Source organism: Lissotriton vulgaris, chromosome 1_1 (assembly GCF_964263255.1).
Source record: "Lissotriton vulgaris chromosome 1_1, aLisVul1.2, whole genome shotgun sequence".
NCBI classification, from domain to species: domain Eukaryota; kingdom Metazoa; phylum Chordata; class Amphibia; order Caudata; family Salamandridae; genus Lissotriton; species Lissotriton vulgaris.
The window spans coordinates 39663514-39680005 of NC_141685.1; the positions used below are offsets into that span (position 1 = coordinate 39663514).

The 16492-nt window shown below is 43.8% G+C and overlaps 1 protein-coding gene across 2 annotated transcripts in view; it reads right to left on the minus strand.

Moving 5' to 3' along the window:
- The window catches only part of LOC147737108 (uncharacterized), a 96085-nt gene that overhangs the window by 61481 nt on the left and 18112 nt on the right, over nucleotides 1-16492 (minus strand). The window contains exons 1-2 of one of the 2 annotated variants that reach the window (XM_086963899.1): nucleotides 5544-5962; nucleotides 1085-1186 (exon numbers count right to left, since the gene is read on the minus strand). In XM_086963899.1, coding sequence (XP_086820025.1) covers nucleotides 1085-1186; nucleotides 5544-5613 — 172 coding nt within the window. In that variant the 5' untranslated portion in view covers nucleotides 5614-5962. Of the gene's footprint in view, nucleotides 1-1084; nucleotides 1187-5543; nucleotides 5963-16492 lie in introns of those variants that run through there. The other variant, XM_086963892.1, reaches the window with a different exon arrangement.

The following is a 16492-nucleotide window of genomic DNA, read 5'->3' on the forward strand; positions in this document are numbered from 1 at the left end:
CCAACCGGGCCAATCTTGTTTCTGTACCCGACCCACGCTTCCTCCAGAAATGGTCGAGCCAGGACACATTTTGATAACATTCACCTGTAATTCCTTCGCTAGAACAAAAATAGCTTGTTGGCTGAAAGTCAATCGATGTTGTCAAATTAGAAAGGCCTTTCAATGAAGATCCTCTAGTTCCTCTGGGTCCATCTATACTTAAGCCTTCTTGACTTTGTCTAAGAAAGACTGAACTATTCCAGCAACGCAGGAGTAAGTTGATTGTAAGGACGAAGACGAGATATAATATTCGCCAACCAGGAATACAACTGAGTGTAACTCAAACTGCGCACAGAAAAATGGCCTTGTGGCCTGAAGGCTATTCTTACATAAAAGAGTTCTTAAACATCGAAAAATGTCAGTGATCAATTCAGAACTTAAATGGCTCAGAGTCCATAATAAGAGGTCTTCTTTCAATACACGCCATATTCATGTGTAAGCAATCTGTTTCAAAGGCAGAGTAATTCCGGTCAGACTATGACAAAACATGAGATGGATAAAAGACAAAATGTTCTTGATCCAGTACAGCACAGCCTAAATGGCATCTATAAAACTGCCACTTACCCTTGATTACATTTTTGCCAATGACAAGAAAATTAAGTGACTCGTACCAGGACAAATACAAATTGGGGTTTCCTACATTAAGTCTCAACTTTAGTCTTTTAGTGCAACTGTCAGAAATAGAAATGAGAATCTGTATCGAAGCTGAAGTTGTTCCATATGTTACGTTCAATTTGTTGATACAATATTCGCATTTTATCTATTTCATACGTTAGGCTCATTGCTATTGTTTCTCATATCTCTCCTCACCATTTCTTGACCTAGGGCGTTTTGTAGACATCTGGTATTATGTACTCAGTCCCTGGTGATGGCCTTCAGAGCTGTAGCAGGTGGAGGGACAGTTTCCATTCGAAGTTTATGAATGGGACACACTCCAGGGCATACTAATCCTGCCTATTACCAATATGAGTGGATAGATTGAATTTCTTTTATTGCCATCTGATACTGTTTGACTTGGAGCATCCATGCAGACGAATTCACTCACCTGAACCGCTGGGTATGCGCTCTCTTCTCTCGGAGTCTAGGTGATGGATAGAGTACGAGTCATCCTCCGTTTTAATTTTCGGGGAACCAATTGATGCAATATCTGCCAACCCAGCAATAAAAAAAGGAAGTACAGCACAAATGAATGGTTGGAAGAAACAGGTTCTTTGTTCTTCAAGTTGTTAAACATAATTATTAACAAAAAAAAAATAATCAGTGTAGGAAGATCCAATAACGGGAAATGTTGATCTTCCACCCCAACAATTATTTACGTATTTTTTGTTGAGCTGTGCAAGCACATATTTTTTAATCAAGCATCGAACCAATAAAGGCGGACAAGAGCCTAGTTCGTACATCAGCATGTGCCATCATCAAAACAGTGTTGTTGTATAGTAAAACGTGTAGGCCTAAGAAACATTATATGTCCAGAAACACTGTGAAACACATAGGATAATGATACAGTCGCACAATACAAGCAGTAGATGTGGACAGGTTCAAGCACCGAAGCAATAATGTTGTAAGGTAGACAAAACCAGGTTTAGAGGTTAAACATCAGGCCAGTATTGGCATATGGTAAACAGAATATCTTGGCAGTGTGAGTGACAGTATGTGCATGGAAGTATAGTAAGCGCGCCCGGTAGCAGTGTAGGTCCACAGTACCAAGTTTTGACCTAGCTGGGTTCCGGCATCGAAATCTACGCTTTTGTCATAGGTGCTTTCAGCTGAAGATTAGCCACAAACAGGAGCTGGTGATTGGTAGAAAACCTCTTGAGGGCGCTGCCCAATGTCATTCAGCTGCATTGGGAGCCCAAACAGAAAACAGAGCCTGGTATTTGGTGGAGATCCCACCGAAGGAGCAAAAGAGCATTTCAATTGAAGAGGTAACGCAAAGAGTAGGCTGAGGCTGGAGATTGGTGGAAAACACACTGATGAAGTGGCCTTAGCTAGATGCCTGTTGCCTGAGGTAGCCCAAGCCTTCCTACTATGAAGAAGCTCAAAAACAAAAGGGAGAAATCTGACATAAAACCGTATTTTAGGGCCACAGTGCAGGGGGAGAAGGGCAGCTCCAGCAGCTCCACACTGTGCCCCAACATCTGGTGGAGCAATCCTTAGGCTGAGGCAGGTATTACAGGCTTGAGGGGCCAGCTGTGTTAGCAGCCATGTTGTCCAGGTGACCTGACTCAGAGGAAATAGCAAACCAAGAGGTGGGTCACTGTAGTGCTCAAACCATTACGCTCACCCTTCCACACCAGAGTTGGGAGGGCCTGGAATCACACCCTCCTCCCTCCAGGCTTTCCATAACCTTCACGCTCCTTTTTATCAGATATCCACCAAGGGCTACCGGGCTGCAGGGGGTGCAGAGAGAAGCAGCCCACTCAGCCTAACCTTTACGATGCAGTGGTGGCGGATGGCTACCCAGCAGATGGCTTCACAGGATCGCCGCAGTCGAGGCAAGATCACTCAGGAGGTGGCCCGCACAAGATTGCTGCAGTCGAAGCGAGGGGACATGTTCGCCCGACCCCGGCCAGCAGCACACAGTGCAGCAGCGTCCAGAGGGCCGGGAGCCGCACACTCCCCCGGAGCCCCACACCACGGGACTCCCCCGTCGGCATGAGGCATGCCCAGAAGCAGACCGCGCTGAGGTGCGCAATGCAGCACAAGATGTGGATGTGGAGAAGTGTGGCTCAGGGGTTAGAGGCGGCAGACCCGGAAGCTGAGATCGGTCCTGGACCAGGGTTCAATTCCCCGCCTCGGTGGGTCTTGGGATCAAAAATTCCACGGACTAGATAATTCTCGCTCCGGTGCCTACTCGACTCACAGGTTCACACTCTGCGACTCTGGGCAATAGCTTGCTTAATCTCCACAACGGCCCCTCGCGGCGGGATGCCTGGCTTTCACCTTGTGGATACCCTGCCGGGGGTATCTCACAGGGGAATACCAGGACGGGTTCCCTAAGCAAGCGCTTAGATACCGGGTCGGTGATTTGCGCTATATAAATACATGTACATTTACATTACATTTACATTTACATGTGGCACCGATGTCCCCACTAAACCACCTAGGTGCTACCCAGTGCGAGGCAGGGGTTGCTCGTGAGGGAAACAACACTTACAACGCAACTTTTACAATGCACTACCTTTACAACGAAACTTTTACAACGCAATATCCATTACAACGCAACCATTACAACGCATGTCACTACAACGCATACCACTACAACACATGTCATTACAACACAGTCATTACAATGCATACCATTACATAGAATACCTACACTATTTAACACTTACCCTACTGTTGCACCCCCTTGGAGTTGGAATAGTAATTTTTACCCCACGCTATCCAACGCTTTCCCTACTGTTGCACCCCCTGGAGTTGGAATAGTAATTTTTACCCCTACACTATCCAACACTTACCCTACTGTTGCACCCCCTGGAGTTAGAACAGTAATTTTTACCCCTACACTATCCAACACTTACTCTCCTGTTGCACCCCATGGAGTTGGAATAGTAATTTTTACCCCTACACTATCCAATACTTACCATACATGCAATGTAATGGTATGCATTGTAATGGTATGCGTTGTAAATGTAGTATGCGTTGTAGTGGAATGTGTTGTAAAGGTAGTTTCAAAGAATTCGTTGTAATGGCATGCGTTGTAATGGAATGCGTTGTAATGGATGTTGCGGTGTAAAAAATGTGTTGTAAAGGTATGCGTTGTAAAAGTATGCGTTGTAACGACATACATCCCTCTCGTGAGGTAGGCTGAGCAGGTGGAGTGGGTTGCATGTCCTGGTAAGCTTTGCAGCTTCTTTTTCGGTCCTCGATACGGCTGGGGGCGCTAGATTCCGATGGCATTGGCCCCTATGTTTATTCCCCGTTCTCCTGAGTGGTGGGCTAGGGCTGAGCTTTCGACAGGATTTGCGCCAATGGCGATCCCTAGCCCTGGGAGCATCTAGACGGAGCTCCCTACCAGTTGGCCACCTTGGAGCAAAAAAAAACATGTCGACCCATACCAATAATGAGAGAGTTTGTTGGTTTCTCACAACCACAACGCATCCACCACTACTTTTAATCCTTGTCTACGGTTGCCATTATTAAAGTAGACCACACTGTTGGGTAATTCAAAAGAAAATTTTAATTCACCTCTTTTTCTCATTTGAGATAATCAAACACCCTCCTAAAAAAACCTGCTCCTCTGTAAAAAGCCGACAAAGGCACACTCTTGATGCGCTAGGTATCCCGAATGATGATGCAAGCCACCAACAAGGCTGGTGGGTAAGGAGTCTTTAAAAAAAAAAACTAAACACGCTCTTTCACACCCAGATTGAGGAGCATCTCAAAAGAATGAATAAGGAACTTGGTAGATGTTACCTACTAACCTATTGGCTTTAGGTTAGTTTGTGCGCTTGCAGAGATTGCATTGCATTCCAACAGTTGTAAAAGGGAAGTCAACGTAATGCTGGACTGAGGAGCAGATAATGGCTTATTAAGGCCCCAAATAATAGGTGCATGCCAGCAATACATATATTAAAAGGCCTGGATACAGAGGATGCTGTTGTTATCATCCTGAACCTGGAGCCTTTTGTTTCCATGGCAGTCATGAGCTTCACTGTCAGACGGTAGGTTATCAGGCGGTTTAGTCTCCCTTTCTGATACCTTGACTTATTCTAAGTAGGTGGTTCAGTCCAGAAGCAATCCAGTTATCATAATCTGTTAAATGCCCTGAACAGCTCACTGGATCCATTACTTGGTTCACCCATCATAAATGTCATCCTAATATTACACTTCTCCTCTCCACGTCAGCGAAGTGTCTCCGCAGCGCACCTGATCTCCGTGAGTGGCAACAGGCTGATCCTTCTCAAGAGTCAACACCATCCGACCTTTAACTAAGGATCTTGAGTTATACTCATGGTGCACGGGCCAGGTTCTTAAGAGACCAGCCCCAAACGATCACCTTCACAACGTCTGTGAGAGATGACGGGCCTCTTCGGACGTCATCAATTCCCTGGGATTTGAAAATTTGTATGTGATAGTTCATTACGTGAAGTACTGCAGTATGAGCAGAGTTGCAATGTCGCTTTCAGGAGATAAAAATTAACAATCCATTTGACTCCATATCTCGTTATAGATTACGACTTCCTATTAAGTCATTAGCAGCTATCTTGGAATTAAAATGACCCCTAGTTGAACAGCATCTAAAAGACTCCATCGCGTGTACGTCTTTGTTTTAGTGACCGATGTCTCGTCTCCCTCATACACTAGAGTCTGCTGAGTGAAGGTTTATATATAAGTGTTCCTTCAGGTCCAGTCTGAGCGAGGGGCTACAGGCCTCGTGGTCCTTCTCTCAGCTCTGCAGGGCCTGTGAGATAGACCTTTCTCTTCAGTGGGCCAAGAAGGATCTGGTAGGACCTTCACCTTAGCACGCATCCACTCTGCAGGTGACACGCATCTCTAACCTGTGCCGGGACAGCCACCTTGCTCCTTCACAGATGTAACTTGCGTATCCTCCATGAACTCGTTTCCCATGAATAACACATCAGAATCCGCAGTCACGTGACCTGTCAAAGTAAGACAACAGCCGCGCTTTACACTTGTGTGTGTAAGATCACATGGAATAATTTGAGGCTCTAAATCCTTCAACTCATCTGCACAAAATAATTTATAATTATTCTTATTTTAAATTGATTATATTACACAGATATGTGTTCACTAGATAAGTCATTATATATTCCCAATAAATACTTTGTATGTGAAAACAAACATATGGGTTGGTTTCGCCTTTAGCCGTTTTGCTGCTAAGAATATTCTCCCTTGTGGTAAGTCCTTTCATTTAGGTTTCTGGAACTTCACACTTAAGCCTTCCAAACATCCCCCCTGCAATAAGGGACATCAACAAAAGGTTTGGATTGCAAGATCCCTAACTTCCCAGCATTCAGGTACAGCCAAAGTTATAAAAAATAATACCACAGTATGTTAACTTCTCCAAGGGATGGTCCATTTTCCCTTTTTATGTGCTTTCCACCTACTTGCAATTTACGGTGGAGAAAGATCCGAAGGCCATGGGTGAACCCGGAAAGCTATACATTTCTGAAAACTAGACATTACAAATTCAGCAACAGGTATTTTTTTTAATTAAAATAAAAAATAATGGAAAAAATAGAAATAGCTCACGTTTCCATCTGTAATTGTAGACCTCAATTTCAAATTTACAAAAGCAATACATGGTTACGTCTGTTAGACCCTTCTCATTGTAGGTTTATATAGCGTTTGTTGGTTGTCCCTTTGTCCCCACCCTGTTTTTCTGTGAACCTTAGACAGACTTCCTTTCGTCTCTATAGTTGTCTCTTCCCTTATCCTCACTCTCTCTCTTCCCCTACCCCCCGACTACTTTCTCTCGCCTTTCTCTCCTCCCCTAGTTGTATTGCTGATTGTTTGATTTAATGTTTACTTGTTGATCTTCTTCTAGTATTTTGTTGAACCACATTGTTGCACTTCCTGTCGCCTCTCCTATCGTCTCCTACCGCATCCTCCCTCTATTTATGTCTCTCCCTCGGTCCTCTCTCAATGTTTTGAGACTGAACTATTTTGTCTGATGCCCGATGGAGCTACTTGGTTTAGCTATAGGGGAGATGGGCCGTGGATTACCTCCTTGGTCGTCACCTACCCAGTCGGTCTTTAGGCAGACTTCTTTTCGTCTCTCCTTTTTGTCTCTTCCCGAGCTCCGATCCTCTCTCCCCTTGCCTGCTACTCTGCCTACCCCCTGTCATTTGTGCCCTTTGACTAAGCACTCCTTCTCCCCTTGTAGGGGAAAGATCCAATATTTATACTCTGGAGTCTCAGCGAACCCGCTGAGTGAGTCCACTGTGTCTCTCACCCTCCCCTCCCCTTTCCCACCTTCATTATCTGTCTACTTCCCCTACTCCAACCCCCTCCTGAATCTCTCACCTTGCCTTCTTTTCCGCTTACGTATTTGTGCTTATTGTTTATCTCGACCTTACAAGTAACTATGTTGCCATGCTCTAAGAAATGTGTAACCTATGTAACCTGTAACTATGATCTGATGCTCATGTAAAGCGCTGTGATACCTCCGGGTCTAGCCAGCGCTATATACAACTTTTTAAAATAAAAAATAAAAAATAAATACAAAATAATGATATTTCACTGTGTACCCACCATGCTTCAATTCATACTGGGAAATAAATGGATGAAAAATGAGGGGCCTCTCTGCATTTTTGAAATGTGTCCCAGATACTAATTCTAGGGATGGTGGTTACTCAGAGAGGCCTGAGCTTAGGTTACACACACCATCATGTGATTCAGAGGGTAATTTGCAAAACGTGATCTTTCTTGCACACTCACTCACATTTGGAAGCTAATTATGGAGAGACATTCAATTCATAATAACAATTGTTGCACTATTCTGTGTGCCACACTTCTCCGGATAAACAAGTTACCTCACTTGTGAGGCATGGCTTGCGAACACGAATGATACACTAAAGTCCCCAAAAAACAAAACGGAGACATCAACATTTTTGGTGATAAAGGTAGATGTGTTATTTGGGCCCAGTCTCGGCCACCACCAAGGAAAATGTAAAGATTCATGCGTCCAATGGGAGTTAAATAGTAGATTATTAAAGAGGCAAAGCATTGTCGAGTGTCGTCAGTGCCTCATACAGAAGATCCCCTTAACCGCTCCGCAATCCAGATCCACTACCCTTCCAAATACCAACAAGGGGCACGTGCCACTTACAAACACAGCACATCTTCCTCCTTTAAAACCTGGCAAAATTTACCAAACTAAATAAATAAACCAATATGTTATAACCCTAAAACGATAAATACAAAATACACATAACAATTATAAATATAATGTGTTCCTTGAGCAAGGAGCAGAATGCAATATAATGACAGCAACTGCATGGCAGTCATCTCTGTTAAATCATAACTAAATCCTTACCTTGTTCTGGTTGCATACTGTCTCTTACCCACTTATTAGTGTGGGAAGATTGTGCAGGAACCATATCAGGGTGCTCCATACCGTTGCATGCAGGAGTGTCCCCTTGTTCACCCATCTCCACAACATCCTCATCACTCCCCTCCCTACAACAACTCTCACGATTTACACTGTTGTCATCGCTCTCAAGACCTACATTTTGCCCTCATCATTCCACAGCCAACCATTCCTTATTTCCACATCACCTTCTCTTCCTTCCACACAAGAGTTTTGTTACATTTGGATAATTTACTGCAATGCAAAGTCTTAACCATCACTTAATGGAGCAGAAATAGAAACAAATGCGATCACCTGAAGGGGACTGTCTTATTTTTCTTTGACCTTTCTAAACTTTCACACCCATTTCAACTTGCACCCAATCACCCGACTCCAACACCACATTCTTAACACCATGTTCCTGATCAAAGTACTCTTTAAGCACCTCTTAGGCTCTCCTCAGGCTACTCATGATCACAGAGGAAGACCACTCTTCATGTCGATCTCCAGACAACCAAGGAGCATTGTCCTTCATAAATGGTTCTCGACTCGTTGACACTCGACACAGGCTGCACTCTATCAAGGGTAATTCTGTAAAACTAAATCAACTTGTCCAACCCTTATTCCCAGCACTTACCATTCTGAACGGCAATTTGTATACTGTCCATAATCACCCTATTGAAGCGCTCCACTGACCCATTGCTAGGAGGATGATAGAGGGGACAAGAATTGCTCCAACAACTCTGACACAAACTGTGATCCAATATCAGTCAACGATGTCTTAGGTATTCCCTCTCTGAGGAACACCCCTTTAAAAAAATACAATTGCACGAGAATCAACCATGGTAAACACATATGTTTCTGGCCACTTGGAAAACAAATCCAAAAGGGCTATAAAGTATTTTGGAAATCCAGTACAATCAAGACCCATCCCTAGAATATCAATGTCTTTCCAAAGACCCTAGCGAATACTCGTAACTCCTAGGAGTGGTTTGAATGTGATCTGGGACTTGTCCACATTAGCACAGGACATACAATTCCTTATATATCTTTCCACATTAACACCAGGTCACCAAAAGTACATTTTAACTTGTATCTTAGGTTTGATCATTCCCAAAGGCCCTTCATGTATGATGGCCAAACCTTTGGACCTCAAGGATATAAGAGGTATTATCCTATCTCCTCGCAGCAAGCACCCCTTGTTATCAACTGACAACTCATTCCTTACTTCCCAAAATCTTTTGGAACTTTTATCCAGAAAGTTCATACTTGGCCAAACCATCTAGACAGCAATCTTTGATTGTACATAAAATTCTATCCTCCTCGTAAAACAACATTTCCAATCATCCACAGAAATGGCACAGTCTTCATCACCTCAGAAAAGCCTACGCTATAGTCCTCCTATTCTCCCCCTATATGTTCATCCATGATCAAGGGAGACCTGATTAGAAAATCTGCCACATTGTTTTGTACGCCAGGGAAGTACTCAACATTATAATTACAATCCAAGAGCCTCCGAGACATTGAGACTACACATGGCGGTGCTTTTAACTCCTCAGTAGTCGTTAAGATTTTAGTCAAGGGCTTGTGGCCCGTGCGTAATGTAGACACAGACCACCAAATATATTGCCTAAACTTTCCTAAAGCCCACACACAAGCCACCATCTTTCTACGACTGAAAACTTTTCCTCAGATGGAGACAAGGAATGTGAAGTAAGCAACAGTATGGGTTCACTTCCCTTCTTGTCAATTTGGGAAAGCAATGAACTGAGCCCCTTTCCATGGGCATCTGTGGTGACAACAGAACGAGCCAAGGGATTAAAACCCTGCATGGGATGGCTTGACATACATAATCTTTGACTGCAGTCAATTCTTGTTGCAACTGATTATTACATACAAACTCAGTACGATCCTTAAGAAATTGTCTAATTCCATTAGTCTTGCTCGCAAAAGTTGTTTACAAAAGAACATTCTGACAACCCCAGAAAGGATATGACTTCATCCTCTGAGGCTGAAGCAGGAGCAATCTCGATGGACCCAAGATTTCTTTTTTATGCGTGATTCCATTTCACTCACTTCATGCCCACGGTATGTCACAGATTTCACAGCAAATGCACATTTTTTAAACTCTGCTGTCACCCCCTTATGTTTCAACACCATTTGCAGCTTATCATCATGTTCCCATCACCAATAGATCATCCTGAAAATATACAACTCCGGTGGTGTCTTTAAAAATGTGATGCATCAACAGCTGGAATACAGCAGCAGCAGACGCTAGGTCAAAACGCATTTTTATGAAGAGAGAACCAAAAAGGCTGATAAAAGCCGTCTCATTCTTGCTATCTGGGTGCAAACTTACCCGAGGTGAGGTCGATGGAGCCAACCACTCAGTCAACGCCAGAGGTTCAATTATTCCATGGTCAACAAGTCTGTTTCATTCATTACTGACCTCACCTCTCACTCTAGCAGGTGTGACAGATCTGTCTGGCATCTTCCTTCAAGGTGATCTTGTGAGTGAACCCCTGCAATTCTCGTACATTTACTGTGAAAACCTCAGGGACTCTTGTGCAAAGGATGACACGCCCTCACCTTCATCATCGATCAATACCACCTCTTCTACACTGTTGAGATTCAGTGTGATCCCCACGGTTTTTTGGTCTACCCAACTTATAACTGAGGCTCCCTTCACTGCCACATATAGTTTCCCCATGCCTCTATCATTCTTAAACTCAATCATAAAGAGCTCCTGTATCTTACCAAAGGAATACTTATGACTGAGGCTCCCATCACTGCCACATATAGTTTTCTCATGCCTCTATCATTCTTAAACTCAATCATAAAGAGCTCCTGTATCTTACCAAAGGAATACTTATGACTGAGGCTCCCATCACTGCCACATATAGTTTTCCCATGCCTCTATCATTCCTCAACTCAATCATAAAGAGGTCCTGTATCTTACCAAAGGAATACTTATAACTGAGGCTCCCTTCACTGCCACATATAGTTTTCTCATGCCTCGATCGTTCTTAAACTCAATCATAAAGAGGTCCTGTATCTTACCAAAGGAATACTTTCTCCAGTAACATTTTCTAGGCAAACATCAGGTAGTTAAAGTTCCCCACCTAAACAATGAAGACATTTGTGATCTCAAACCGAGTTGTTGACAATGGCAGAGGTATGGAATTGTTTAAAAAATCTACTTGTCGAAGGACAAAATGGCACAAAAATCTACTTGCCCTGCCAACAAATCTACTTCCCTTACCTCTCCGCTGAATCAATAAGATGGACAGACAAAAGTCTAAATTAGGTTTCAGACAGTGCCCGTAAACATTCCAGCACTTGAAACATTGAAGCAGCCATTTGGGAGAACAGCGTCACCACAGATGCTGCGTAAGGAATCAAAAAACTAAACATTAATACAGTGCACTCCGTACTGGTGAATCAGTATTATATAGTTACAGGATAACATTTTTGCATAAGGTATTTGCAAAGAATGCAAAAGGAGGTAACATATCAGCATGAACCAAACTGTTATCCGCAAAACATTTGCGATCCGAGCAATAATCAGGACTGGATATGAATGTGATCTGTGATTACGACTAGAATAGAGTGTCCTGCTCAGGAAAGCTTGGCTTTTCTAGCTATCGAGGGAAGAGTAAGAGACAATTCCATTTTCCATTAGGGATAGGTCTGTAGATTTCAGCCCCCTTAGATCGAAGTACCCTCTCTGAAAGAGTGTACGGTTTTCATTTGGTGAAATCAAACTCTGTGACATTGTGATGCATAACGGCAAGACTGAAAACCCATGCAGCTCATTTGGGGTGGGGACACACTTAGACCAATGCTGTACACAGGAAGTGCTAGAAGAACTATTCAGAAATGAAGTGCCCTTTGAGGCATGTGGAACAATCACTAAGCCTGAATCCTTACTGCACCAGAGGAGTCTATCTAAGCATCTCAAAGAAAGAGTCTGCAGCAGCCGAGAGGAAGACCCATCATGAGAGTCGACAGCGATACTGGTTGCCCGGTCAGTAATATCTTCAACAAGCCCAAGACTCAATTTGTGTTACACAGGAAACATAAAACAGTGCCGGAACTCTGGAAGGAGAACACACACTGACAGTCCAGGGGGTGTTAAGTCAAGGCCAAGGGTGAATTACCCTGTCTCAGCTTGCTAAATGGAACTGATACAAGGAATGTTCATGTACTGAATGTCACACAATCTAAAATACCATGTCAGTCGATGATATTGAGGCCAGGGAAGTGCTATTGCTAATCTAATGTATATTATTAGTTTCCAGAGATTCTCAATGCATCAAGGTACGAACTTCAGGAATTTGTGTCTGTGAAAGTGAGTTACTACATGTATGCTGTGCCAGTGATTGACACTAGTATTGAAACCTGAATGTTATTGCTCTATTTAACGGAATAGTTCTAGATAATTGTGTATAAGATTGAGGAGGACTAGTTATTAAATAATTATGGGGAAGAGCACTCCAACGCCCACAAGGTCAACTACTAGGCAAAACCTCCCTGTGCTAACCCCCACTGCCAAACCCACAGCCATTGATAAAAAGCTACAACAGGCAATAGGAGCTGTCTCCAGTGAAATAGCATGCACCGAGAGACGCCTCTCTATAACACCAACGATTCCAAGAACCCCACAAACTTTGGAGCCAGGAGCACTCCCTTCTTTCCAAACACCTGATCTCCTGACCACTCCAGACTCACTCCCTAAACAAGAAAGTTCTAGTAAACTTATGACGGGAGGGGGCTAAAAGGAAAGGAGCACTCTGGAAACAAAAAGATCATAAGGGAGGGAAACATGTGAACCATAACCCTGAGGTGGTGATAAATCATCGACCAGTGGGACATGGAGCTGGTGAAAATAGCTCAGAATTAAGGGAGCCACCGACAAGGGCAACAAACATGGTAAAAGAGTTTAAAACCTACTTTGAACACCTCATAAAGTTAGAATTTGAAAACTTGACCTCATCAGTAGATTCTTGGGGGAGTAGAATTAATACAATTTTGCAAATCACTGGATCCGTTAATTCTTTGGCCCAGACTTCTGTCCCCCAACAAAATCAAGTGACTCCACCTGCCCTAACTGGGCTACCTGTCCCTGAAAGGCAAAAACCACAGCACAAACAAAAGCCTTAGAACTATCCCCCGAACCCAACAAATCCAGGCCCAAGCCACTTCCTCATATAGGGTGAACCAAGCTGCAGACAATGCTTATGGCTCTAGGGACATGGCAACCATACCTGGCCCGTTAGTGGAACGCCTTTTACCTAGTAATCGTAAAGGAGGTAATACGACTATACACCAATCGAACCTAAGGGGAAAAAATCCACTTTGCCATGTATAGATTTGCCCCCAGCTTCTTCTCCCTATGTGGTCATACCAGCTGGAGTCCCACAGCTGGAGATAGGTCGTGGGGAGTCATATCCTGATTTAAAAAACAAAACTATCTTTTGATTAAACAAGCGTAGACCTCTCCCCCACCGAATCCACAGTGAAATTTTATTTGCACGCAGGGTTAGCTGGTTGGGACAGAGGCAGAAAGAAATCCCGGGTGACAGCGTTTTGATTAACTTGAGGGACAGCAGGGTGGTCCAACACATTCTCGAATGGAGACCGCCCAGGGAGACAAGTGGTATTCACACACTCCACCAAGGCTATTTTTATCCTCCTAGCTCTTTGATAGAGAGTATGGAAAGTGTGTACAAAAAGAGGGAAATGAGACCACAGACTAAGAATCTACTAAACCCATGTTGGGGTCCTGAAACCATCTCGCCGTTTAACATCTCTGTCAGCAATAGTTTTAGCCCCCTAGACCTGGTTGATTGACTAAACCCTTATGCTAATCACCAGGAACCTATGAATAACCAGCTAGTTAAGCTCCAAAATTGTGAAAGCCTGGTGCTCCCAGAACAACCTCTTAAGAAAAAACGATGAGGCTACATTTGTAGTCAGAATCCGTGGAGCTCCTGCTAAAACACCAGGGGATTACCACCATCCCACACAAGGACGGGGCCCTACGCACATGAAGACTGGGACAGTCGAAGAACCACAAAACACTAAGAATTTATCCTGAAACATAGCAGGTCTCTCCTCTAAATGGGATCTTCTGGATTGGGGAGACTATGTAGATACCCATGAGCTATGTCTGTTCCAGGAAACATAGTCAACGATAGCATTGTATAGAGTAGGATACGTTGCTTAGTGCGCGCCAGCTGTTCAGGGGCCCAGGGGGAGACCCTCAGGGCAGGTATACAGTTGAGTTGTACAATCAAGATGGTAGACACCTCCTCCCCGAATACCTTGTGCATTCTCCTTTCCTTTGATAACTCTCTAAAGATGACTATTATTAATATTTATTCTCACCCAGTCAGGCAGGGACAAACCTCACAGACTGAGTGCTTGGCTTCCTTCCTTCCCACTCTACCCGAGTCTGTACACGTAATTATTGGACGGGACGTTAATTGTCACTTCAAACCCCTTAACGGTATAACTACGACGATTACTAGCGAGGAAGACTCGGTCTGGGAAATACCAGAATGTAATAGCTACCCAATAAGGGGGTGGTCCCCCCTTGTCCTTCAATTTAACTCTTTTACATTCAGTCATCTGCTTAGGGCGTGTAATGGCTGCTTTCCCTCGGACAGTCCGGGGAACCCTACTTTTAATAAACAGGGACAGGCATCCATAATTGACTATATCCTGGTAGAGGTTGAGTTATGGCATAGAATTCTGGACTTCGCGGTCCAGCCTCGATGTGAGAGTGATCACAACCCATTGCTCCCAGCCCAAGGTTGACCAGGGAATGGTATCACATTCTGTCCCAAATTTAATTGCAACTGAAGGAGGCAGGAGAGTACAATGGCGAACATTAGCACAATCACAAGAAAAAATGTCCTCCCTCTACCAACAAATTATACAGTTTCTAGAAAACGCATTTGATGTCTCAGAAAATAGCCGAGGCCACGAATCATTGCTAGCGTTAGGTAAGAATTGCCAGAATTTGTTTTCAAACTGGGTGGAGTTTTTCTACAATGGGAAAAATAATAATAAGTCTGACCCTAAACCGAAACATCCCTGGTACAACAAAGCATGTAAGATGCAAAATGTGCTTTGTTATCAGGGATTAAGGATAAGGACAACCTATGAATCAAAGAAACTAGGGCACTCTATGAAAAAACCCTAGCTGAAGCCAAAGCATAGTGGGAGACTGAGAAATGGGAAGCTATTAAGAAAGCTTTAGACAATAGAGATATGAGAGGCTTTTGGAACCTAGTAAAAACTGGTAAATCCGAAGGCAACTCAGCGATCGAACCAAATCTGGGGGAAGAAGCTTGGAGATCCCATTTTTAACTTTTATATTCAAGGCCTTTAGATGGAGACAAAGTTGCAAGGGTATCTGTTATTGAGCCAATTCCCCTAAACACTTCTCCACCTCTCTGCACATTGGCAGAGGTTCTTCTGGCACTGGCAAAATTGCTACCAAATAAGGCACGGGTTGGACAGAATTTGTGGTGATCTGTTTAGGAATGAACAAACAGTATGGGCACCCTACCTACGGGTCTTATTTAACGCCATCCTTCAAGGTATGGCACCCCCACCAACTTGGGCTGGCGCAGAAATCATTCCTATTTACAAAAAAGACTCCCCTCTGAACCCGGAAAATTATCGGCCAATAAGCCTCATTGATGTCGCCCAAAAGATAGTTGCCTGGGTTCTTCTAGGCCGATTGCAATCATGGATGGATGAGGTGGACATCCTAACTCCTTTACCAGCTGGTTTTAGGTCAAAAACTTCGACCATCTAGCAGATTTTCAGATTGCAATTGATTAACTGGAAATCTGTAATCTTGGAGGGTGGCAGTCTTTACCTAACCTTCGTGGATCTCAAACCCGCATTTGATATGGTGAACCGCGATCAGCTATGGGGTCTACTCCTTGATATGGGAGTACCTGTACACCTTTGCGACCAGCTGAAGTGCCTACACGATGGTACTTATGCGAGGATAAGACATGGTAAGAAAGGGGAATTGACAGCTCCCTCCCTGCAGAGAAAGGGGTGAGACAGGAAAGTGTCCTAGCGCCGACTCGGTTCTCCCTCTTTCTAAATGATCTAATTGAAACTCTCTTGGCAGTGAAGGACATAGATTCACCAAGGTTAGCGAACCACAAAATACCAGCTTTAATGTTTGCGGACGATATGCTGCTCCTGCCCAAATCCCCTATGGGTATGCAGCGGGTATTGGACGAGTTAACCCAATTTTGTAGGAAGAGGGATTTGGAGATTAAAGATCCAGAAAACCAAATATATGGTATTCCATGCCAACACTAGAAACTGCCCTCCCCCCAAATGGAAGGTAGGCCTTTAGAGAGGGTGTCCATTTTTGATTAT